At 45.1% G+C, this 24,400-nt stretch overlaps 1 protein-coding gene across 2 annotated transcripts in view; it reads right to left on the bottom strand.

Annotated features, from left to right (window-relative positions):
- USP10 (ubiquitin specific peptidase 10) overlaps window positions 1-24,400 on the bottom strand; it is a 943,776-nt gene that overhangs the window by 216,500 nt on the left and 702,876 nt on the right. For both annotated transcript variants that reach the window (XM_069636257.1, XM_069636260.1), the window contains one exon: window positions 23,288-23,471. In XM_069636257.1, coding sequence (XP_069492358.1) covers window positions 23,288-23,471 — 184 coding nt within the window. The remainder of the gene's footprint in view (window positions 1-23,287; window positions 23,472-24,400) is intronic.

Raw genomic sequence — 24,400 nt, 5'->3', positions numbered from 1 at the left:
ATTGAGAGCCCCACTCCTGGTTCCATGAGGTCGCGAAGTGCAGCTGAATCCTCCTCATCCTTAGTCTTGTGTGCGAGACGGCTAATAGGACCGCTGCCATTAGACCCAGGAGATGTTGGTACCACCATGTTGAGGAAGTGGGTGGTGGCCCTATTGATAGCCAAGATTTTGTCCTCCGAAGGGAACATCTTCTGGGAGAACGTGTCCCAGATGAGGCCCAAAAATGTCTGTGTGGGTTGCAGCTGCGACTTCTTGAGATTGAGCGAAAAGCCCAGATCATACAGTGTGTTCATAAGGGCATGGGAAGAGTGGTGAACCACTTCCAGAGATGTATCCTGACGAACAAGTCACCCAGGTATGGGTAGATGTGGAGGCCTTGCGCTCTGAGGAGGGCCACCACCACATTCATGAGTCTGGTAAAGACCCTGGGGGCCGAGTTGAGGCCAAAAGGGAGGACCTTGTATTGAAAATGGTAGCCCATGATCCTGAACCATAGGAAAGAACGATGGGGCTGCCAAAGCGGGACGTGTAGGTACGTGTCCTTCAGATCCAGGGAGCACATCCAGTCTCCCCTGTCCAATGTCTCCGCTATGAAAGCTGGCATAACTATCTTGAATTTTTGCAGGGGTAAGGAGAGGTTGAGGGTGGAAAGGTCCAGCACCACTCTCAGGCCCGCCTGGTGGTTCTTCTGAATGGCGTGAATCCTGGAGTAAAAGCCAAAGCCTCGCTGGGACTTCCTGGGAAGGGGTGTCTCATGCCTTCTTTCCCTTGGAGGCTGTCACGGAGGAGGGGGACTGGAAAAAGCCCTTACTCCCCTCTGCCCCCTTTTTGTTGCTTGCACTGGTTCTGAGACGGTGAGCGAACCGACTGCCTGGATCTACGTTCCTGGAAGCCCCGGAAGCCTCCATACGCACAACCCCTCTCGGAGCGCTGCTGAGATTGGGTGTACACTTTGGGCGTGGTCTTTGTAAGGATGGATAAAGACTTAGGCGTTAGTGAGCTGTTTTTCTTTTTGTCCAGCGCCTCGTACGTGGAGGAGTGGAACAGGTCAGGCCCCCCACACCCCCACCCTCGAACGGTAGATCTAGTATGCATTCCTGGACGTCCGGGTTGAATTTTGTTGCCCGGAGCCAGGCTATCCTTTTCATGTCCGTGGCAATACAGATGTCAATATGGGCCACTGTGGATTCCATGAGATTGTGCGCCACCAGCGTAGCCTCAGCTAGCCCCGCCTTAAAACGTGATTGGCTCTGGGCGGGGAGTCCTGGAAGGAAGTTCGCAATTTCCCACCATAGTCTTTGGTTGGCGGCAGCCAGCATGGCATCTGCGTTGGCCTGACGAAGATGCAAGGATGTGTTGGAATAGAGTTTCTTGCCGTACACCTCCAAGATCTTGTCCTCCTTGCCTAGCAGCGCCGCAGAGGAGGCGGCGGAGGAGGATGACTGAGGCTTGCAGTACAGTGACGCTGCAGCGATCACCAAGGAGTGCGTCTGAGGATGGACCGAGAGCAAGAGTGTATCCCCCTTCATCTGCCTGTACTTGGCGTCCAGCCATTGATTGACCGGCTGGGCCGAGTGGTGTTTGAGCCAGCTCTTCTTGGCCAGGGAGACTACATCGGTCTGCATAGGAATCCCCGATTTGGCAGAGGGGCGTCGTGTGAGTACTTCAGCCAGAATCCCCTCTGCCGGCTGCTGGACCTCAGGTTGGGGTAGGCCAGATACTCCGCCAGACCAGCCAGACATTTGTGGAAGGCCTTGGCTGAGGATGGCGTGTCCGGATCCTCCTCCTCATCCGTATCCTGAGGATCTAGGGGAACCTGTGGAGGAGGAGTTGTTGGCGCCCGAGGCTGGGGTACAGGGGCTGCGGCCTGAGGCTGAGGAGGCGGCGGAGGAGTCGGCGGAGAAGTCGACGGAGCAGTCGGCTGGGGAGCCGAAGGAGGCAGCTGCGCCAGGGCCTTGGGCGCCGACGGGCATCTGTGGTGCCGCTAGCATGGTGGGAATGACTTCCCTGATGGCGTCTTTGAGGCTAACGCCCAACCGAGGTGACTTCATGAGGCTGGGGAACCTCTTGAAGAAAACCTCACCGAGTGAAACAGTGGTAGGGGGTGCTGACGGGGTAGTGGGAGGCTGCTGTGGCCGCTGCATACCCTGTCCATACGGACACAAAGGAAAGCTGCCCTGCGCATGAGAGGGGTAGGATGTAGTTTGCGTACCTGGTTGAAAACAAGCCCCACCAGACCGAGTACCTGAATGATAAAAAGACAAAAGAAGACAAAGAGAAGTATCCGCACATGGAATTACATGGGGGAAGCCAAACCCAGGAGCGCTGGTGAATTCGGCCCGTTCCCGTCGATGCAGAAAAGGGGACTGAGATGTGGCGCCAGAGGGCAGAGTCAGGGAAGCGCATGCTCCCTGGCCCACACCCCCACGTGCCTATGAATTTAAAGGGGAAGAAGGTTTTTTCTGGATGAAAAAGGTTCCAACTCCCGTCCCTTGGAAGTGACGCACATACAGTATGGAGGAAAGGGGATGGGACGTAAGAGTATGACAGTTTAAGAATAGACGGTGCAAACAGGTGACATTTTGGCAACAGAACGCAACGGGATGGAGTAGCGAAAGTAGCACCTAAATAAGGATATTAAATGTAATCTAACATCCAACCTTTTTTGATTTGATGGACAGGTCCCGAATACAGAGATATCTATTCCAATCAACATATCTGGAACAACATGATCTTAATCATAAAGAAACTTTTACCCCTCCACTTAAGTTTAGGCATCCATACGATGACTCCAAATGCCTTTATGGGTCACAAAATTCGAAATCCATCACCTCAGCAACTGCTAGGAGACACGGTTCTATGTCCTGTTTTTCGAAAGAGGCATTCATATTTTAATGCCTATTTAGCACCTTCCTTTAGTGCAGCATTTTTCACATTTTTTTGTTTTTTCTCAAAATTGGTGAGAAAGGTGAGGATTCACTGGCCATAACCCCATTTGCCTCCAACCTAATTTCTACCCGTTTCCCCCTTTTTTTCTTACTTTTATGCACCTTCGCGAATCATCATATATTCCCTGTCCCAGCCATGTTGTTTGTTATTTCGCCATGGTTTTAGCGAAATAAGGTCCAGAAGATATTCTGCAAAATGCTCTATTGCCTTGGACCGAGAGAGCAAGAAGGCTGACACATTTGGAAAGATTCCCGCTTTCTAATGAATTAGGAGCGTACCTTATTGGAACAGAATTGGTTTGTGATCAGTATTTTCAATTCAAGGTACTGTAACTTTTCCTTAAATCTGCCCTCTGCATATTAGTCACAAAGTGGCTTGTGCCATTGGCAGCAAAACTCAGGAGGCAAGATCACAACCATCTAGCCCTCCCTATTACGGTTGAGGACGTGCTCTTCCAGACAACAGACCGAAGCATCACTGCAATGAACAATGATACATACCACTGACAATTGTATTTTTCATTCAACTCAAGCAAACTGCAACTGAATGGGTCAGGCCTTTTAACATTTGCATAGGCAGTCATGAAATGCATCTCTTGGAAAAAAAACAATTTCTGGTGACACTCACGTCTATATGGCATATAGGAGACACCCAGGCATGTGCAATCAACAACCCTTACTTACAATTCTTCAAAAACAAGTCTGACTTGAGAATAAATCCTAGGTTTTTTCCTGACAATAACTTTGGATTTCCATCTGAATGAGGTAGTGGTGCCACCTACCATTTTCAAAGTACCATGTTCAGTTTAGAGGACCCTTCATACACTAGATATCAAGCGCACCCTTACACATATCATCACGGGAGAATGGTTTATGGCTTTAGGGTGGTATGCTTGTTTCCAGGAAAGGTCCGGTGGTGAAGTGGGTCACAGCAACTATCAAATACAATACAAATTCAAATGAGCAAATCTGGCCTGTGGTGGGTTTATCTGTGCTCATTCAACAAAAGCAATTTCTTTTGGGGCGGCTGCAATCGGGGTGCGATTCTCATTCCAAGTCTTTGCAAGGCAGCTACTGCCCGGGCATTCAAGCACAAAGCAAGGGTTCCACAAAGACTGCTGCAAAAACTCTTTAAAACAGGCGAGCTTCAGCATCCTGCCTTCCCTTTTTATTAATATGTATGTGCAAGGACTGCTTTTGAATCTATTCCAAGCATGTGAATCTATAAATGATCCAATGCTTGGTATTCTGCATAAGTTCATATCGAAGATTTGATCACACAAAGATTTTGTTTTTGGTCATCTTGCATGATATATGCATATTAATATAATTTGTCAGTGTTGACAGGGACTATGATTTCACAGTTCAACACTACTGGTTTTGCTTTGCAGTAAAATAGATGTCAATTTAATAACAAAATTAACTCTGGTCAAACGCCCAAAAGCAGCTCTTTTGTATGGTAGACAACTGTTGCATTTTGTGTATTCCATGTCACCCTTTATCCTAAAAACATGCCCAACACCAGTGTTTGAGAAGATATTGCACATTCATTTGTTAAACCAAACTGATGGATAACATCTACAACATGCCTTTTGGAAGTGAAAAAGAGGTCTAAAATATGATCAGGATTCTGGGAATATAATGTCCGCATACGTGTTAGCAACGGGTTAGTAGGATACACACAGCTTTTCTTACTCTACTCCCATTAGTGAATCACTTAAAATGTGTGCCTTGATTCAACTTCCCAGACATCACTAAGAAAATAATGCAATAAAAAGCTACACAACATAATACTATTCAGTTAAAATGTAGAAGAAAGTACCATACAAACTGATGCAGCATTACATTTTCTCAATTTTATTAATGTGATATAGTTTATAAATAAACTTTACACATACAATACATAGAAATATAAACAAAGTTTTAACAATTCCTAAAAATACGTAAAGATTATTATTAATCACATCTATAATTCCCTAACTTATAACAAACAAATCATGTATATAATAAATAGAATCAAAATAAAATCAACCTTACATCACTTTCGTTACTAAGAAAAAATTTTCGTTACTAAGAACAACATTTTCAATGGACTAGATCCACATAATACAGTATAGAGTACCTAATATGACTTCTACTGATCTTCAGTGATTGCATTCAGAGCGAGATTCCCAATAGACTCCCCATTACCAACCATACATTATACATTGCAATAAAGAGCTTAATGTTTGTTGTGTTAATACTGCGCCACCAGAAAATTGACCCTGCTATATACTCTGTCGTGCACGTATCTGCTGTACTGAGTCAGATACGTTGTTAACATTTTAGGGCACTTAGTTAACACATGTTTCCCTCTGTTTCATTATTCTTACATAATCGGCAGAAATGTTCGACAAATAGTATCTGGTTAATTATTCCAGTAGTAGCCAACAGCAGTAAGTAGCCCTGAGGAGTAATATAAAACGTCTTAATCTAACTGCAGGGTAGAATTAGATACAACTGTGGCTTTTCATAGGTACACAGCATATGCGTGACAAAATGAGAGTGCTTAAGGTTTTCCAGGTGGGTGTAATTTTCTAACCAATCACAATGTTCAGCTTTTTTAAAAAGAGCAGTCCTTGATGTTTGAGAAAATCCCCCAGTGCGAGTACTCCACCCAATTTCTTTCAGATAATTGTCTGCCTTGTTTTTTAGAAGCGAATTCCCAGTTTGCTTCAGGGTTTCCTGCCTCGTAGAAGCTGATAATTGGTTGCCCAAATTGCTCAGAATAGTCGAATACAATTCTGCCCTTTTTTTGAGTACTAAGGACGAAAACAGCCCCAACTCAAGCCCGATAATGGCCATTGGTATGCAGGTAGGGAGGCTTAGAATCTTTTTCCAGTACTTGCCTTCCACTACCTGCAACTATTTAAGATCCATCGTCAGTAAGGCTTGACGACCATAAATAATCATTGGGGCTAAGACCTGCTGGTATATAAGACAAGCAGCCCAGATGGTGAAGCCGTCATGCATGATGGTAAAGCGATAAATCAGGGCGGTAATTTGGGCGGCTCTAATCATTTTGGTTTGCTTACATTGGAGGTAATCCCCCTTTAATTCGACTTCAATTCCCAGGTATTTATAATTAGGGGTATAGAGGATCTCAGACTCCTGTACCATTAGCCTGGTACGAGCAATCTTTCTACTTGTAATCAACATCAATTGCGTTTTCTGCAGATTGATTACCAGTCCATTTCTTTTCGCATATAACCAAAAGGCTTCTGCGGAGGCCGCTGATTGTATTGTCTAAAATCACCTGATCATCTGCATTTGTGAGGACTGGACAATGTTTTTCTCCAATTAAGGGTTGGGGGGCAATTATGTACCTCTCCAATTGCAGCTGGTAAATCATATGTAAAAAGATGATATATGGTTAGGCAGTAACACAGCCCTCTTTGACTCCTATGTTCTGTTCGATTTGAGCAGTCATTCCCCTGAAAGGCGAGTTTAAGGGAGACTGTATTGTTATGGCGGAGAAGCCTCTAATAATAAAACAGACCTTGTGGACACCCAAGTAACTAATTTTGACCACAGTATTTCTCTGCAGACTAGGTCAAAGGTCGCTTTAAAGTCAACATATAGCGCATATATGGGGGGATACCCTTTTTACTGGCATTGCTATGCATGGTGTCCACGATGATCAGGTTATGGTGTAGTTGAGTAACCCCTCCTATAGCCACTTTGAAAACAATTAAACATTACTTCATGTCCGCCCATTCTTATAGTTCATCTAACAAAAAGCCAGCAAAGTTTACCCGTGCATTACATTTTGTTGTATCCATACTTCAATAGACATTAAAATAGGCCTTGTGAAATCTTCATGGTGACTATTCAGATCTCTTACCAGATGATCTTTGATACAATTAGGGAAAGCTACTCAGAGAGAGCAAAGGGGCGGCGGAGACTTCAGCCACTAATACTATGTGCTTCTCGTATGTAAAAAAAATAAAAGGAAAAAAAAGAAACATCTTTAAGCAAGACTTCCAGAAATGTCTGCCACAAATTAACAGCCACAAAAATGCATGCAGGAACTCCCAGCAGGATACATGAACCAATGTGTTAACCATTTTCCTACTGGGTTTTTCGATTTGTGGTGTTCGTTTGCTCGTCTGCTTCTGCAAATGTTGTATTCAGCTGCTTCCGATATCCACCCTGGAGGAACAGCCTTCCAACTACACCACAGGGGATCAGGTTTCCACAGAGACCTGCCTACAACCTCGAGTGACTGCTGAATAAGATGGGTGTGGTGCAAGCGCGCACCAGATGTGGGAAAGGACCGCGGTTGTTCTACTCAGCTTGAACAAACATTCTCTTTTTACTGTCCATTTAGTGTCTTCTTGGGTTTCTAAACATTTTAACAGAGGGTAGGGAAAAACAAGGCCCAATATTCGGGTGGACTGCGAAATAGCAGCAACGATTAAAATGTGGCGAGTGTATACAGAGCACAGAACACTGGAACATCATTGGATGTGAGGAAAGGTCTTCAGCAAACCCAAACAGGAAGCGGACATTGCGGGAAATATTAGGTGACACTGGGGAGAGGGCAAGGAGTGCTGCTGCATAGGACCCAATAGAAAACTGTCAGCAGTGATAAAATCGCGGCAAAAATGTCGCCTGAACCAAAAAGAAAATAATAATTTATCGCAGCAAAAATGCTGTGGTTTGACCAGTTAAAGGTGTACCCCATTACACCATTTAAGGGGAACAGGGGTTACTAGAAAACTGATGCCATTATTGTAAGCAAGCCCTGAATCTACAGTATTGGGATGTCAAATTTAAAGAAAGAGCCTATACGCATTACATTAGGTGTCTACTAAAATGGTGCATGGTTAAAACCGCAATCAATAGAAGGAAGGGCACAAGTACCTACATATATCAACATCAGAGGAAAGAGGAGAAACGGAATACAACAGAGAACATGGTTGTGTGTATTTAGTAACATTCTCCCTTTCTGAATACTGCATCCTACTACTGTTATATAACATGACAGAGGATTGTGGAATACACAATTTACGTTGTGACATCGCAGCACTAACTGCATAGAGATTCAGCATTTTTTCAGCCAGGTATATTTTCGTTCTACTTTTTTACTTGTTGTGGGTGAGGGGATAGCAAACTTTGCATAATTTATGTTGTATACAGTTCTCTCATGCGTGGGTGGGCGTGCAGTGGGGTATGGGGAGGCATATCAGACAGACAGTTGGGTACCTCAACCACAGAATGTATTGCACCACAGAGTGCCTAGTGATATTTAGATAACTCCTGCTTCGCTCTCGTTGATCAGATGTCCCCAAGAACCCCTTGGACAAGTATATTCCTGTATCTGATAGCTACTTATCTATGATTATATGCATTCCCAAGAGGAACTAAGTAATAAAAGCAAATACCTTTCAAATATGTATGTTACAACAGTATCCTGTGAAGTTAGTAGGGTCACAACAGTATCCTGATTAGTTAGTAGGGTCACAGGTTCTAGTTTCTTTATCTGCTTCATGTAGCACAAAGCAGGTCACAGTTAACATTTACACATCAGAAGGGAATAGTTTCTTACCTGTAACTCCATTTCTCCAGCATTGGTATCTTTCATGGATTCACATGCTTAGAATATTCCCCGTCAGGCTGGGAATCCTCGGTAAGTTATATAGACATTTTCCATAGGAAAAGATTCCAACACTTTTGTGTCCTATCTACGTCGTTTTGGGCCACGCACGCTGGCGCCACTAGGACGTAGAGGTATATATAGCCCCGCCCCTGTGGCTCCCTCAGATTTCAGCCCCCAAAGTAGTATGGGGGGGATCTCTGGTTTGCATGCTCAGGGGAGGCAGCGGGCGCATGTGAATCCATGAAAGATACCAATGCTGGAGAAATGGAGGTACAGGTAAGAAACTATTCCCTTCTCCAGCATTGGATCTTTCATGGATTCACATGCTTAGAATAGATTGCCCATTTACTATGGCAACACATTACATTATAGCATGTTAACCGTGAAAGACAACACTTTAAAGCATAGTTGCCGAAGGGTGTAACCCCACTTGGGGCTTACCTTATTGGAACAGGTGACGTAGTACTGCACGCCCCATCTGTGTATCTTCAGCATGTTGCTGTGCGAGACAGTAATGTCGGGTAAACGTGTGTGGTACCGACCAGGAAGCCGCCTGGCAGATATCCCCCAGCGGAATTCCGGACCACAAAGCCGCTGACGAGGATGTAGATCTCGTCGAATGGGCCCTTGGACGCCTTTCCAGCGGTTTGCCGGCTTTGGAATGACAATGAGAAATGGCCGAAGACACCCATCTGGGTAGTCCTCGTTTGGAAATCGCCTTACCCATAGCCGCAGGACCATAAGCTACAAAGAGTTGTCTCGTGCCTCTGAAGCTTTGAGTGCGATGGAGATAACATTTTAAAGCTATTTTTACGTCCAATGTATGGAGAGTCTTCTCTGCCCCTTTTGGAAAGAATGTAGGCAACACTATAGAAGCGTGTTTATGGAACACGGAGGGCACATTAGGTATGAAATGCGGGTTAGTGGCCAGCACAACTTTATTACTGAAAAACCTCAAATACGGAGGGTCGATCACCAAGGCTTGTATTTCTGACAGCTGTCGGGCTGAAGTAATGGCCACCAGGAAAGCCAATTTCCAAGACAAAAACTTTAATGATGTCGATGACATTGGTTCAAAAGGGGTTTTCATCAGGGCTGCCAGGACCAGGTTCAGACTCCAGATCGGAGGGAACTTTTTCGTGGGAGGAAAGGTTCGAAACAACCCTTTAAGGAAGTGTTTAACTAGGCGGTCACTGAACAATGGAGTGGAATGTCTCTTCCGAGTAAATCTCGAGATGGCAGCCAGATGCACCTTTATGGGTGAAACAGATAAACCGTTTTTTACCAGGAGCCATAAGTATGGTAGGAGTTGCTCCGGTGTGATCGCCAGCGGGACCAGACCTGGTTGACCTGCGCACCATATGCAGAACCTTTTCCATTTGTATGTGTATGAAGTGTTCGTGGAAGGTGCCCTTGCAGCCTGCAAAATGCTACGACAATCCGCTGGAATCGCTAACGTGCCAAACTCGGAGAAATCAGGAGCCAGGCCGTCAGACTGAGGCTGTCCGGGTCGTGATGCCAAACGACCCCTTTCTCCTGAGACAGAAGGTTGGGGATCTTCTGGTACCTCATTGGTTCTGCCGCTGAGAGGTGAAGTAGATTGGAGAACCACACTTGTCTGGCCCAATACGGGGCCACCAGGATCACCCGACATGGATATCTGTGGATCCATTGCAGAGTCCGACGGATGAGAGGAAATGGGGGGGAAGGCATACAGAAACTTGCCCGTCCACGGGAAGGAGAACGCGTCCCCTAGCGAGTCTTGTTGTGGCCACCTGCTCGCGTATTGGGAGCATTTCTTGTTGTCTCTCGTCGCAAAGAGATCGAGGGTCGGATGACCCCATTCCGCGAAGACACGTTGCAGTTGTTGGTCGTTCAGTTCCCATTCGTGTAGACAATTCATCTCCCTGCTGAGCGTCTGCTTGCACATTTTTTACTCCTGGTAAGTGGAACGCCAACAGATGTATGTCGTGTTGTAGGGCCCAATGCCAGATCTCCTGGGCTTCCGTTGACAGGCTCCTGGAGCAAGTTCCTCCCTGCTTTCGTAGATAAAACATTGTTGTCGTGTTGTCTGTCATGATTCTCACCACTGAACCCTTTATCTGTGGCAGAAAGGATTTTGGCGCCCAATGCACCGCCCTCAGCTCTAGCAGATTGATGTGGAGGGAGGACTCTTCCGATGACCAACGACCCTGAACCTGTAAGGAGTCCAGATGAGCTCCCCACCCAGTTAGAGAAGCATCCGTCACCACCGTCTTCTGGAACGCAGGTTCCAGTAGGGGCATTCCCTTCGTTAGGTGTATGGAGATTCTCCACCATTGAAGCGCCTGCACGAGCTGGCCGTTGATGGTCAACTTGTCCGACCAGCGTCCTTGACTCTGTGCCCATCGATCGACCAAGAATTCCTGAAGAGGCCTCATGAAGAGGCGACAATTGTCTATCAAGGGTATGCAGGACGACATGGTCCCCAGCAGGGACATGTACCTTCGTACTGACACTCTGGTGTCGATCTCCCATTCTGATGCCTTTTGTTGCAGTTTGTGAATCCTTTCGAGGGATGGCTTCACCAGCCCCGACTGTGTGTGGAACTCTGCCCCCAAAAAGATCAAGGTCCTTGATGGCTTTAACGAGGACTTGTCGAAGTTCACTGCGAAGCCCAAACGTTGCAGGAGGGACAGGGTGGCATCTAAGCTTTCTTGTGCCCTTTCCGGAGACAGTCCCCTCACTAGCCAATCGTCCAAATAAGGGTACACATGGTGATCTTCCTTTCTTAACCAGGCTGCTATTGGAGCCAGACATTTGGTGAACGTCCTGAGGGACGATTTGAGACCGAATGGGAGGACCTTGAACTCATAGTGGGTTCGTCCGATGCCGAACCGCAGAAATCTTTTGTGCCGTCGACGCATCGGGATATAGAGGTATGCGTCCTGAAGATCTAGCGACGACCAATAATCTCCGGGTTATATCGATCGGATCACCTCCTGAAGCGTAAGCATTTTGAATTTTAAATTCTTGAGCAGTTTGTTGAGCGCTCGTAGATCCAGAATGGGACGCCATTTTCCATTTGGTTTCTTGACGACAAAATACTGGGAGAACACTCCCTGTCCTTTTTCTGTCACCGGGACCAGTTCTATAGCCCCTTTCTGCAGCATAAGCGCCACCTCCTGCAGTAGTATTCGAAGGTGGGGCTGGGCCGAGAACACCGGTGGAATGTGTGGTGGCTTGTCCTTGAACTGTAGAGAGTGTCCCAGATGAATCGTGTCCAAAACCCATTGGTCTGTTATGCGCTCCCACTCGTCGATGCGACGAGAAACTCGGCTCCCCAGGACGTCCTGAAACATTTCATTGATGGTTCTTGGTTTGTTGATCTTTCGTCGTCGAAGGGTAGGCACCCCGCCGTCTGGAGGTTTGGTAATCTCTGCCTCTACGAGAAGATTGGGCAGCAAGCCTGTAGCCTTGGGACGAATAGGAGGGTCTGCTGAAACCTCAGTCTCTAGATGACCCAAACCGGGAGTTACCAGAAGCCCCTCTGAAAGGACGAAAGGAATGAAAATTCCTACCACTCTGGAGGGCTTCGAGTGACCGCCCCGTGTCAGTATCCTCTTTCATGCCCTTCAAGGCCTCGTCAACTTTTTCACCTAATAGTTGTTCCCCTTCACACGGCATATCCAAGACTTTATATTGCACCTCTGGTCTGAATGTAGTGCACTTGAGCCAGGCTCGTCTACGTAGAACTACGCCATTATTGATTTGCTTGAAACCGGACTCGGCTAGGTCGACGGCAATGTTTATAGCATGGTTGGAGGCCTCCTCTCCTTCCCGTACTAGCAACATGGCAGACTTTCTATGTTCCTCGGGCAAATGCTCCAAGATAGGAGCCAGTCAGTGCCACATTTCCCCGTCATACCTAGACATAATCGCCAAGGAGTTGGCTGCTTTAACTGTAGTCGCGCCGACGGACAGCACCTTCTTGCCAAAAGCGTCCTGCCTCCTGGCCTCGTCGTCTGGCGGGGTCGTGCATTTATGTTGAGACCTGGCCTTTCTAGCCGCCGCCGCAGATACCACCGACTCCGGTGAAAGTTGAGACGTCAGGCACTTGGGAGACGATTCCGGAGCTTTGAACGTCTTCTCCAAACAACCTTTCACTGCCGGTTCTGAGAACGGGTGACACATGGTCTTCAGGCCCTCTTGCCAGACATGGTCCAAAATAGGGATGGCGAATATGGATTTCCTTCTCATGCCCATATGATCAAAAAGAAAACAATCCTTTTTCTCCTCCTCAGGGACTAGGCCAAACTCTGCACACGCCTTACTCATCATGGCATGGAATGCCCCCACGTCGTCAGGCGGTGATGGCTGCGCCGGGCTTCTCGGAGCTTCCATTTCTGCTTCAGAGTCTCAAGTTGGGTCTCTTGATGGGGATAGTGAGATGTCTGAACCCGACCCTTCACGGTCTGAATCAGAGTCCGGTAGTTCTCCTTGTGGGAGAGGGCGATATTCCGCCGCGTGGGAAGCAGCAGTAATCCTGCTCGTCGAGCGAGGGGCCGGGTCCGGCTCGTCGACGAGTGTCGTAGACCGTAGCCGTGCCGGGGCACTAGGCTGGGGTATTTGTGTGTCCAAACGCTGCAATAGCTTTTGTAGCGTATTTAGCACCTCCAAGGACAGAACCACCTGGGGGTTCAGTAATGACGATGTTGTAGGAATGGTACCCCTACCCAAGAGCGTCAACGCGCTGGTCGGCTGCAACCCCAGATCGGTTGGGTGCGCGACCGGGCTGCGTTCCTCGTCAGCCAACGAGATGGAAAAAGTCGCCTCTTGTTGCAGCAACGCCTCCGGCGGAACGGTCTCGAAAACCTCCGGTTGCCATCCCATAGACGGCACCACCGTCGATGTTTCCTACAGCCACAGTCTGAAATGTAGGAGGAGCCGCCGATGATGATGCAGGCGTCGACGAGCGGGTCATCGACGAAGCAAGTGGCGTAGGGCCTTGAGGTGTTCCCGCCGCTTTCGGGGCCGACTTGCTGGTCGAGGCCTCTCGACTCAAGGTAGACTTATGACGGTCTCCTGAGGAGGATTTAGATGGTTCTTTTCTCTCCTTTTTAGATGAGGAGGAAGAAGACGGCGCCTTGTGTGAAGAGGGGGCCTTCGAATGTTTCTCCGAATGCTTCTCCGAGGGGCGTTTTACAGCAGAACGTGCCTTCTTCGTCGGGGGTTCCGACTTACTTCTTGAGGCCGTGGAGCCCACCTCCGATGCCGGGTACGCACCTGCCCCGTAATTGAGCCAATCGACAAGGTGTCTTTTTCGGTCGTTGAGCGTTTTCTGGGAGAAACCCTGACAGATTTCACAAGTGTCCGCTGTGCGGTGAGGATGAAGGCAGTAAATGCAGTCCATATGACCATCCCCTTCGTACACCTTCTTAAGACTGCATGTAGCACACGGACGAAACAACGCCTTTCCAGACATTTTATCGAGAAGAACAAACAGTCACAGAAGTAGAAAGCACAACCTAACCAAATAGATACGCGAGATAATCCCACTACTTTGGAAGACGGTTGAAATCTGAGGGAGCTGCAGGGGCGGGGCTATATATACCTCTACGGCCTAGTGGCGCTGGCGTGCACGGCCCAAAACGACATAGATAGGACACAAAAGTGTTAGAATTTTTTCCTATGGAAAATGTCTATATAACTTACTGAGGATTCCCAGCCTGACGACGGCGAATATTCTAAGCATGCAAATCCATCAAAGATCCAGTGCTGGAGAAATGATGCACCAAACTGTAAATTATTTAAAACAACAGTAAGTATAGAGCTGGAGACCACATGGCATGCGTGTCAAGAAGGGATAATGGCCGGATAGAAGATCAGGGCTGGCTGAGCAGCTTCTAGTAAATATTCTATGAACCTATCTCCCAATTGAGAAGAACTTCCGAAAAAGCTAGAACAATTTGATATGGCATGAAACGTGAAGCTTGCAGGTGACAGCTATGCATACGTCTGACTAAGCATTTGATTCCACTTGTGTTTATCAAAAAGACGCATTACGTTTTGAACAGAGTTGAGCGAATGATTCAAATGTTTTGCCTCATCCTGCCTTCCAATTGTTGGTCCGGAAAACTACTTTTGATAAAACATCCCCCTCTGGATCTAAACTTGGGAAGTTGTCTTATTAGACCACTCCTTACGGTATCAAGAGTACCATCACAAGACCATGCCAGTAAATCAGCATAATTATAAAATTACCTCTGGAGCCGTAACATAGGATCAACTCAAATTAAATATCCTGTTAACTTGTAATGAGGCCACGCAGATTACTTGTGAATCTAAAAGTGATGATAGCTACGAAACTGCAGTCAGATTGATACAGCTTATATTACACCTGATGTGCAAAGTATGCTGCACTACCTTTTTGTAAGATGGATTTGCGGTGGATATACTCGCAAAGAAGCTTCTTAACGTTTTTTCCAATCCGACCATCTCACTTGGTGTCTTGACTGTGCCTTGAGAGTAGGGGCAAGCAGTCCTTGTGCTTGGCAGACATGGACTGCTCTGTAAGCTGGAGGTCTCATACTTATACTAGATCCAACAACAATGAGGTACCTTCCGACTCCTGGTTACTCATTATGTGGCACTCCAGATCTTTTGTACTCCAACTCCCGTGGTCTCTAGCCATCAAACTGAAGAAACATGAGAGTTGTAGTTCAAAAAATCTAGAGGGCCACATAACAAGTAACCATGACTGAATAGCACCAACCAGGAATAGTGGTACCTTTGGACACAATATGCATGCCACAAGACACTGGCAAGTGTTTGCCTTAGCAAAGCTGCTGTTGGATCTCTTAAAGTACACCTTAGGACACAGACCAAAAGCAAACCTAAGGGGCTAACATTGCTGGATTTAGGCTTGTGCCACGTCTTGGCATCCTATGTGGAATTGGGCCACAACAGCAGCTTGTTACTGGTGTTAGGCCAGGAGTAAAGCATGTCTCCTAGTCAGGATTTGAGTATGTAAAGCAGTGTGAGCACTGAAATGCACACCCTGTTCTCGTTCCATGGCGCGCATTTCTGGAAACACTGGGGGGTCTGGATTCTGGAGACATATGTGGACCTATGGAGTAGGTACATCTTCAGAAAACTGACCAGGGAAGATCCTGCATCATTTAAAACAGACTCTTGGTGTAATTAACTAAGAACCAAAACAAAAGATGGCGCCTGCAGTCACTGACCTTTACCAATAAGCAGCTGCAGCGGGAGGAAACCTCCCGCTGCACTGCTTCCACCGCACCTAAAGTTATTTGCAAGGTATGGGGTGCTGGAAAAGGGTGGGATTCCCTTCCCTCTAACCTCATCTCCTGTTAGTGGATAGCATTTTTAGCCAGAGCTCCTGCTGGAAAGAGGACACATTTTCCTTGTCATAATTTCGGCCCCTGCCTCTGGCACACCTCAGTCCTTGCCTCAATTTGGCAGTGAACAGTTGAGCACGGGGGAGGCTTTCCCCAACAACATCTCCAATTATTCAATTATGGTTCTTCAGTGAATGACTGCTACAAGGCCATACACGCGGGCACTTACAAGCCTACTTTAACAATCACAACAGGAGTGTGATGGAGGGGATGGGCAACCTCAGGCAAGGGAAGTTGTACAATCCAACATTCTTCAAAGTGCTGGCAAAATGGTTTATAAGTCTTAAAGCAGGGCATTTATCAGCATAACTGCTGCTGCCTTCTTATTGACCCAAACCTTTGTTATCAATGCATACAATGTGGGTACGGGCCCTTGCAGAGTGCCAGAAAACAGTCATCTTTTAGAAATGTCCATCTCAAATTGCAGCATACATACAGTTAAGAATTCCCTATTATGCTCCAATGAGGCACTCTTAGTTTTTCAGAAAGCAGTAATATCATCCATAGGACTAACAGTTTTGCAAAGTGGGTGTTGAACAGGTTTCAGCAGACAGATGTCATTCAAGTGTTTAATCTTAATGTCTCCATACATCCACGCTTCATATGTTATGTTAGAGATTTATACAATGCTTTGCTGCAATTTACATAGTTTTCAGCCACTCAAATCTTGGTCTTCTGTTCAAACTAAACAATTCTATCAATATACACCAGGTTTCTATATATAGGTTCATGTGGAAACAGCACTGTTCTGCAGCTGTGATTTGTGGTAAAATATACTTCCACTTGGCAAGGACTCTGAGTGTTCTCTGCTGGCGCTATAGCTCCGTCCAACATTTCCAAAGCTTTCTTTTCACTTTGATCATTCTTTTTTAAAAGGCCTCATTTTGTGGCTCCTTTTGATCATTATGGTGTGCTTGCAAAGCATGGCAGGTCAAGCTGTTTCAGTTCAATATATAATACTTGTATTTTGACAATTTAAATTGAAGTGAAATTATGTGAGGAATGCAGAGAGGAGAAAATCACCATGTCGTATGTGTGTGCTTGGGGACTGTGTAAACAAAGAGGAGAGACACTTGAGATACAGTAGCATGGCTACAATCCTCAATTACTTTCCAAAAATAACAGGGCTGCCGAATGTTTCAAATAACACAGACATTAATGCATAGAAATCATTATGGAAAACAAGCATGTGTGGCCTTGTCGAGAGTGTGGTTATGATTTTGTCGATGAAACCGTTAAGGCAGTTTTTCTACCACCTCTGTTGAGGGTGCTACGATCACTGACCTTAAGGGGAGGCTAAGACACCTAATAAAGGGAAGCCAAAACTAACTATGTAATGTGCTCATAGTGATAAATCTTCACTCATGCTGGAGATGGGCATAGCACCCCAGAGGAAGATGCAGCAGAGAAAAACACCCAATAGAACTCTGACAAAACGGCAGTGGGCACTCGCCTCCAAGTACTCTCTACCCTGGATCATAGGGACACCCAAGGGTATTTTGAATAATCAACCACCCCTAACCCAAAAAGGTAGGTAACTCACATTGGTGGTTTCTGCAGAAACCGCTCCAGAAGCATGAAACAAAGCCGGTGAGCAAACAGCACTTTTCCACAGGTGTGGTTTTCAAGATTGTTCTCAGGGCCTTTCACACTGAGCCAGCAACGATCCCAGCAAAACAGGAAAGGGCAAAGGCTCTTCCCAGGACAAAAAACCTAAGCGTGCATAGGAGTTAGGGCTAGGAGCACATTAGGAAGATGTAGGAACCCATGAAAACTGCACCCAAGTTGCTCGAAGTCAGCTCACCAGCAAACGGTCCCATGACAGACAATGCTGCAGGCACTTTCGGCTTCCCAAGCTGAAGGAATGGTGGGGTGATGATAAAGTTTCAGCACCGCTTTGGACACCAGCAGTGACCCACAACCAAGCAGATGATCCTGGTCGGGAACTGCAGGATGCAGTGGTAAACGGCCCAAAAATTATTTTTTAGTGGCCGGCTCAACCCAGCACATCTGGGGAGTGACCAGGAGTCTTCAGGAAGCCCGTACATCCAGTGGCAAAAAATCCAAACCGAAATATGCCTAAGCCACTATTTTCTTAGCAAGTATTGCCAAGTGAGGGCTATAAAAATGCCGAAAACGACAGGATATACAAGAAACCCCCTTCAGAAGGTCAGCAGACCTGCCACCTCTAAAGTACACGAACAAAACAGCGTGAGAGGAAGGAGCAGACAAAGTCTAAACACAGCTGAAATGGACAGGCCACAGGCCAGCCAAGCATCAGTAAAAAGGACTGGGTGCAAAGTGTCACATGACTAACCATACAGGTTGGTCAGTAGGACTCCCACTTAGCCAAAGCCACCCCCACAGGAAGTGAGATAAAGTCCATGGACCTATACTGGGCTGTACCAGAATCCACTGGTACGCCATGGCTCCGAATCTGGTACATTGTACTGCCAATGAGATAAGATGCCTTGCACGGTGGGCAGTCATAATTTCGAAAAAAAAAATGTCGACAAACAAATGTCGAAAAAAAAAATTCCGACTTTCGTTTTTTTTAATTATATATTTATTTTAGGGTTTCGGGAGTTAAAAAAAAGGGAAAAATTAAAAAAAAAATTTAAAAAGAGGGGTTGGGGGGAACCCCCCCATTTCGAAAAAAAAAAAATGCATTGAAAAAAAAAGTCGACTTTTTTTTCGAAATTTTGACTTTCGACATTTTTGTTGTCGAAATTATCACTATGAACCGCCTTGCACCACTGGTGAAGACAAAACTAAAGTATAGCTCCCACCAACCTACTCACTAAAACCTGTTTATGGTGACAGAATGACCCTAGGGCTAACGGTGGGAGTCTGAGAAGCAGCCCAGGACTTTTTTCGGGTGACCCAATACGAGTCACAATGGCAGAAGGCCCCCAGGAGAAGTCCAGCTGGCCACAATAAAGAAAACAAAGACCCAAATAAGACAGGGGGGAAAAGGCAAAAGGTTGAGGGTCTAAAGTCTCTACTCGTCCCTACATTTGTGTATCTAAGTCGCTGAACGATGCAACTTCTAGAATATCACACTTTCCCTCGTAGTGTCTGCAATAAAGTAGACAATCCATCTAGAAATGCCTTCCAGGTGTGCAAGGACCATATACAAAGACAATAGTGGTCAGTTTGCCATCGAAACAAATGTAAGCCAGTAATAACCTCCCATCATTCTCCATAACAACTGTTCCAACCACCACATTCACACCTCTGTGGACCAATAAACATACACCCCTGGATTTCGAGGTGTAATTGTTAGAGTTTGTGTGTGTCTCGCATTTGTTCAGAATCCACATGCATCATCAACAGATGTTGTCTTCCTCCAGGAAACACATCAGCCTTGTCCGCCAGACGATTTTAAGATTATGATATAGTGGATGTATGAATCTTCAATGACCAACGTTCTGTAAAGTTTTGTTGATTTTTATTTTACGGAAAACAGGGAATTTGCTAGCATAACCTTGGTCTGGGATAGTTTCAAGTTGACAATGCGGGGCAAATTTATGAGTCAGATGTTTAGGGGTGTAAAGAATGCACAAGGCCTTCTAGTATTGAAGAATGTGGCCATTTGTGAATGCTTTTGCACCTTTTATTAGATGCTTTAAGAGGATGCATTTCCCTGTATGAGCTTTTTCGGAAAACTTGACATTACAGTACCAACACCTGAATGCAAACTCTCTATAGATGTTTGTATTGGCGAGGCAGAAGTTATAACAGCCATTTCCCAGCATAAGGTCGGCAAATCTCTAGCGTTGGATGGACTACCGGGGGGAGTTTTACAAGACCTTTGTCGCTCAGTTAACCATTTATCTATGCGAGTTGTATAACTTCATATTACAAAGAGGAAACCTGTGTCCTACTATGCGGAAAGCACCAATTACATCGATTCCCAAACCAGGTAGAGATCACACCAAGTGGGGGAATTCTCCCCAATCTCACGGTTCAATGTCGATATTAAAATATTTACCAAAATATTTGCGAATAGGTTAGATAAGTGTATGGGTGAAATAATACATAAATCGCAGGCTGGATTTATGAGACAGATTTGGTTACGATAACATCAGAACACTTGATATACTCTGACTTCGTCGTGGGGTTACGGCAGAAACTGCTTTGTGTTTTTAGATGCAGAGAAAGCCTTTGATGGGGTAAACTGGGTGTTTTTGGGGCATACTTTATTGAAGATGGGATTTGGTCAAGGGTTTTTAAAGGTGATGCGTTGCTTGCATACTGAAGCAACAGCTAAGGTTTGGCTAAATCGGGTGCTCTCAAGTGAGCTTACTTTGGACAGGGGGCAATAGGCAAAGGTGCCCTTTGTCGGCCATCTTTGTTCAATATTGCGCGACAACCTCTATTTCACACATCAGACAGGAGTAAGGGTTATGTGAAATATGTGCTGTAAATAGAGAATTCAAGGTGCTATTTTATGCTGATGACATGACTAATTTTGTCTAACCCTTGTGAGAGTAGTGTTTGGCTAAAAGGAATCTTTGATGAAGATGTTTATCTAGTCACAAGATAAATTGGGATAAGAAGATTCTCCACTTCCTTCAACTTGTAGGAGTAATTTCGGCTTGTGGAACTGCAATTGTCTGAACAATGTGTGAAATATTTAGGGACTTATATTGTATGGGACTTGAAAAAGGTTGTGGATTTCAATGTGAACAAGCTGATTGAGGTACTTACAAGGTGATGTGAGGAAGTGGGAGAGTTGCAGTTGAGCATTTAGGCTCAAATCAATGCTATTCAGATTACTCTCCTCTGCAAAAAGCCCTATATGTTATGCAGTCATTGCCGTTGAAGTTTACCAAAAAGAATAAAAGGATGATTGACCAGATTTTCCAGAGGATCCTGTAGGGCAGTGCTAAGAGGGCAAAGATCCCGTGATTCATGCTGGTACAGAGCGCTAAAGCGGTTGGGTTTGCATATCCTGACCTTGACAAGTACTACAAGGGCTTTCTTAAAAAATAAAATCTAAAAAATCTGCATGTTATTTTACATCAGGAGAGAGTTCAGCACCAGTCTGGATGGACACAAGGAGGTATTCCTCTATGCCATGAACTATTTATATTAATTGGGGAAGCTACTGAGCATGGGTAACAGATTGCCCTCAGTTGAGGCCACTCTGAGTGCTCTTGTTTGGAGGATAACTGTCAATCTGTGGTTACACAATGAGGCTTAGTTAGGGCTTAATACAGCGTTGCAAATTGAGAACAAGCCTTTATGTTGGCGAAGTTGGATTACCAGGGTGGTGTTGTAGATAAGATATGCTTTGCAAAATGAGCGAGTGGTGAGTTTTGGTGCATTATATCATGAGTGTTGGCTAGGGAGACGTTAGCTAGGAAGGTATAGAGCGTTCAAGAGCTTGCTGTTGCTTAGACTGGAAACGTTTAATGCTCCAGTTGCAGACAAGCCGGACGTATGCAAGACCTTTGATTTGCCACCGCAAAGGGTCTCGACATTTCTTAGGATGATCCTTGTGAAACCTGCGTATGTTGAATGTTGCGATAAACTGCGGCAGGTCGGGACAACAGAGTTCAATTGCAATATTTCGGTAGATCATTGGGATTTGATGATGAGGGCAGATTATAAAGAAAAGTTAGATCTGAATCAGACTAATTCACCAGAAGATGCTTGGATGCCTGTGCGTATGCACAAACTTGGACTGTTAGACAATGATTTGTGGTGGGGTTGTGACAAAGAAAGCGGCCCACTATTGCATGCATTATGGGATTGTACTGGAGTCTGAAATTTCAGGAACAAAGTATTAGACAGGTTGTACATGATAGGGAATATCCTTTCCTAGGTCACCAATGCAGGCTATTCTATTATCTAAGATGGACAGATGTGCAGTTTTCAGTCATAGTCGAAGGATTGATTGAGCATTAGTGGAGGCAAGAAAGCAGATATTGAAAGTTTGGAAGATGAGGAAAAAGCTGGAGGTGGAATGTGGAAGACATGTCTAGTTTTGAAAAGGTCAAGTTTTTTTTAGGCAAGACAGGGAGGATGCATATTTGGAATTGCAGGCACCTTTTATTGATTTGTATGGTTACTATTGTGCTTAGTGCCTTTATGCAAATGAAGCGAGGGAGTGTGTGTTAATGTTAAAGGTATTTATATAGCACACCGTCACCAACAGAGTTGGTCTCCAGGAGCTCAGGTGGATCTGTAAAGAAAAGGTGGACAGGGTGGGTTAGTGGGTGATGAGGGTGTAGGAAAGTGAGAGATAGTGTACTGTTGGCAACTTCAGTTCGGTTTTCACTGTGCGCTGAGCTTGGGTGTGCAAATAGGATCAAAGCGGGGCCTTGCATGCTGTTGTTGCGATCTGTGTGTTGGTTGTTTGTTTTTGGAAATGTGAAAATGTGAAAACAGTTTAAAAGAAAATGTTGAGGGGGTCCCAAAAAAGTGGCTCTAGAATCCCCAAAATAGGAATTCTGACTCAACAGCCACTAACAGAAGGAAAATTAAATACTAGTCACAAGAAGGGTAACTAATGGTTTGCAGAAGTTATGACTGCTATTGAGTAAGCGATGGTCTAGAATTTTGATCTACTGATGAGAAAAGACAAATTTAAAGAAGCTTTTTACAACCATCAACCTCGATAATAGGTGCGGGCTGGAGGATTGTTTGGAATTATCTTGTGGCATTCAAGGTGAATAAGTAACGACTAGAAGTACTCAAATGCCCATGGATAGTACATTTTGACAGATTTCCATTACTAATATGCTGTTCAGATAAACAGCGAGTGGTGAAAAAGCGTTAGTTGCATTCTCCATGCAGTGAAGTGCTTGTTCAAAGCAAGTCCATACCGAAGACATTTTTTTTTTAAACACCTCATAATTTTATGGAAACAATATATTTATATGTGGATGCACTATTCCGCAACAGCTGGGAGGGAAACCTACTATTTTTAAAAGTTGCTACTTTGCAATTGAAAAAGTTAAACAGCAGTAAGCTAGAACACTTTCCTTTATTTGGGATTCATTGATCATGCAACAGTTAAACCACGCATTCAGAGAATACATTAATAGTTCATATTAAAAATTACAATTGCTCCAAACCAGTCTCATTAACCAAAAGTGTTACAAAGCATTGTGCCCTCTCCCCACCCCCTTCCCGGGACATAATTATTGACTTATGAATGCAAACCTCAAGCATTTCATTAACAAATTATTTCCACCCCCCCAAGTTGGAAGTGTATCGTCTTTTTCCTCTCTCATTGAATACTAAAAAAAAAATAAAAAAAAATTGTTAATTAGAAGAAATACCTTATGTGGCCTCCAAAAATATCTGTAATTAGAGTCTTAACAAAGTCAGCCTGTCGAGTGACGGACGATTTGTTGCGGGGTCCCACCTGCTCCCACTCCTCCTCACTGCCTTCCCCTAGCTCGTCAAACAGGTAGTGCTCCTCATTCTTGGTCTGGGACTCGGGTCCATTAGATACTGAAAAGTCTTAAGAGGAAAAGCGTAGAGAGAGAAAATGTCAGAGGGATTGAACAAATTACTAAAAAATATTTAATCAGATATTTTTTATGAACAGCATTTTTAGTTTTAAGGCTACCATGACCTCTTGCAATAGCATTTATTTTGCAAATTCTGATGGTTATGGTTGACTAATATTTTTGGAAAAATCTGCAAAGCAATATGACTGCACTTGCTTGAAGTTAAAATATCTCAGCAAATCTTACAGAACTCATACATACCATCAAACTGTCAATGATTTTAAAACACTTTGGATGGGACAAGAGCAGAGTTAAGGGGAGAGACTGGTTTGTGCGTGAGCCAATGGCTTCACTCAGTTAATTCACAATACAAGTTGAAATTTCCTTATGCGTGAGAATGTACACTTCATGAACAGTGTCACAAAGGCTGCTTTCGATATCATGTATACATTTACAAGACTTCTATAATTGGCTATACACAACTAGGAGTGCAATTTTGTTTTTGTCAGTTGCCAGAAACCTTTGTTTTACTTGCTCTGACAAATCATGTGATCTAAGGAGACAGAATGGTAACAAATATTTCGGGTGTGCAGTCAGATTGATAAGCATGCTGTAATAAATCTAAATCTTTAGCCTGAATTGATACAGGCTAAAGCACTGAGGGCAGAAAGATGGTCATCTTATAGACTGCCTGTCACCACACTGTACATCTAATGTAAAGCCATAAATATTTATGAACCGTCCATAATCAAGCATTGAGCACAAGCTTCAAGGGCTGCAACTGGTGTGAACAGCCTGGGGTCCGAGTTAAAGGCCCGAGCAAAGCAAGGGCGTTAAACGAGGGCCTGGGATGTTAACGCCCATTACACCCATTGAAGCGGTGCTTAAAGCTATTAGCACCTGTCCTATGGGCTGGGAAGAGGCTAACCGGAAAGCATT

Source organism: Ambystoma mexicanum, chromosome 1q (assembly GCF_040938575.1).
Source record: "Ambystoma mexicanum isolate Mex_15411 chromosome 1q, UKY_AmexF1_1, whole genome shotgun sequence".
In the NCBI taxonomy this organism is placed as follows: Eukaryota; Metazoa; Chordata; class Amphibia; order Caudata; family Ambystomatidae; genus Ambystoma; species Ambystoma mexicanum.
This window is presented reverse-complemented; position numbering and strand designations above follow the sequence as displayed.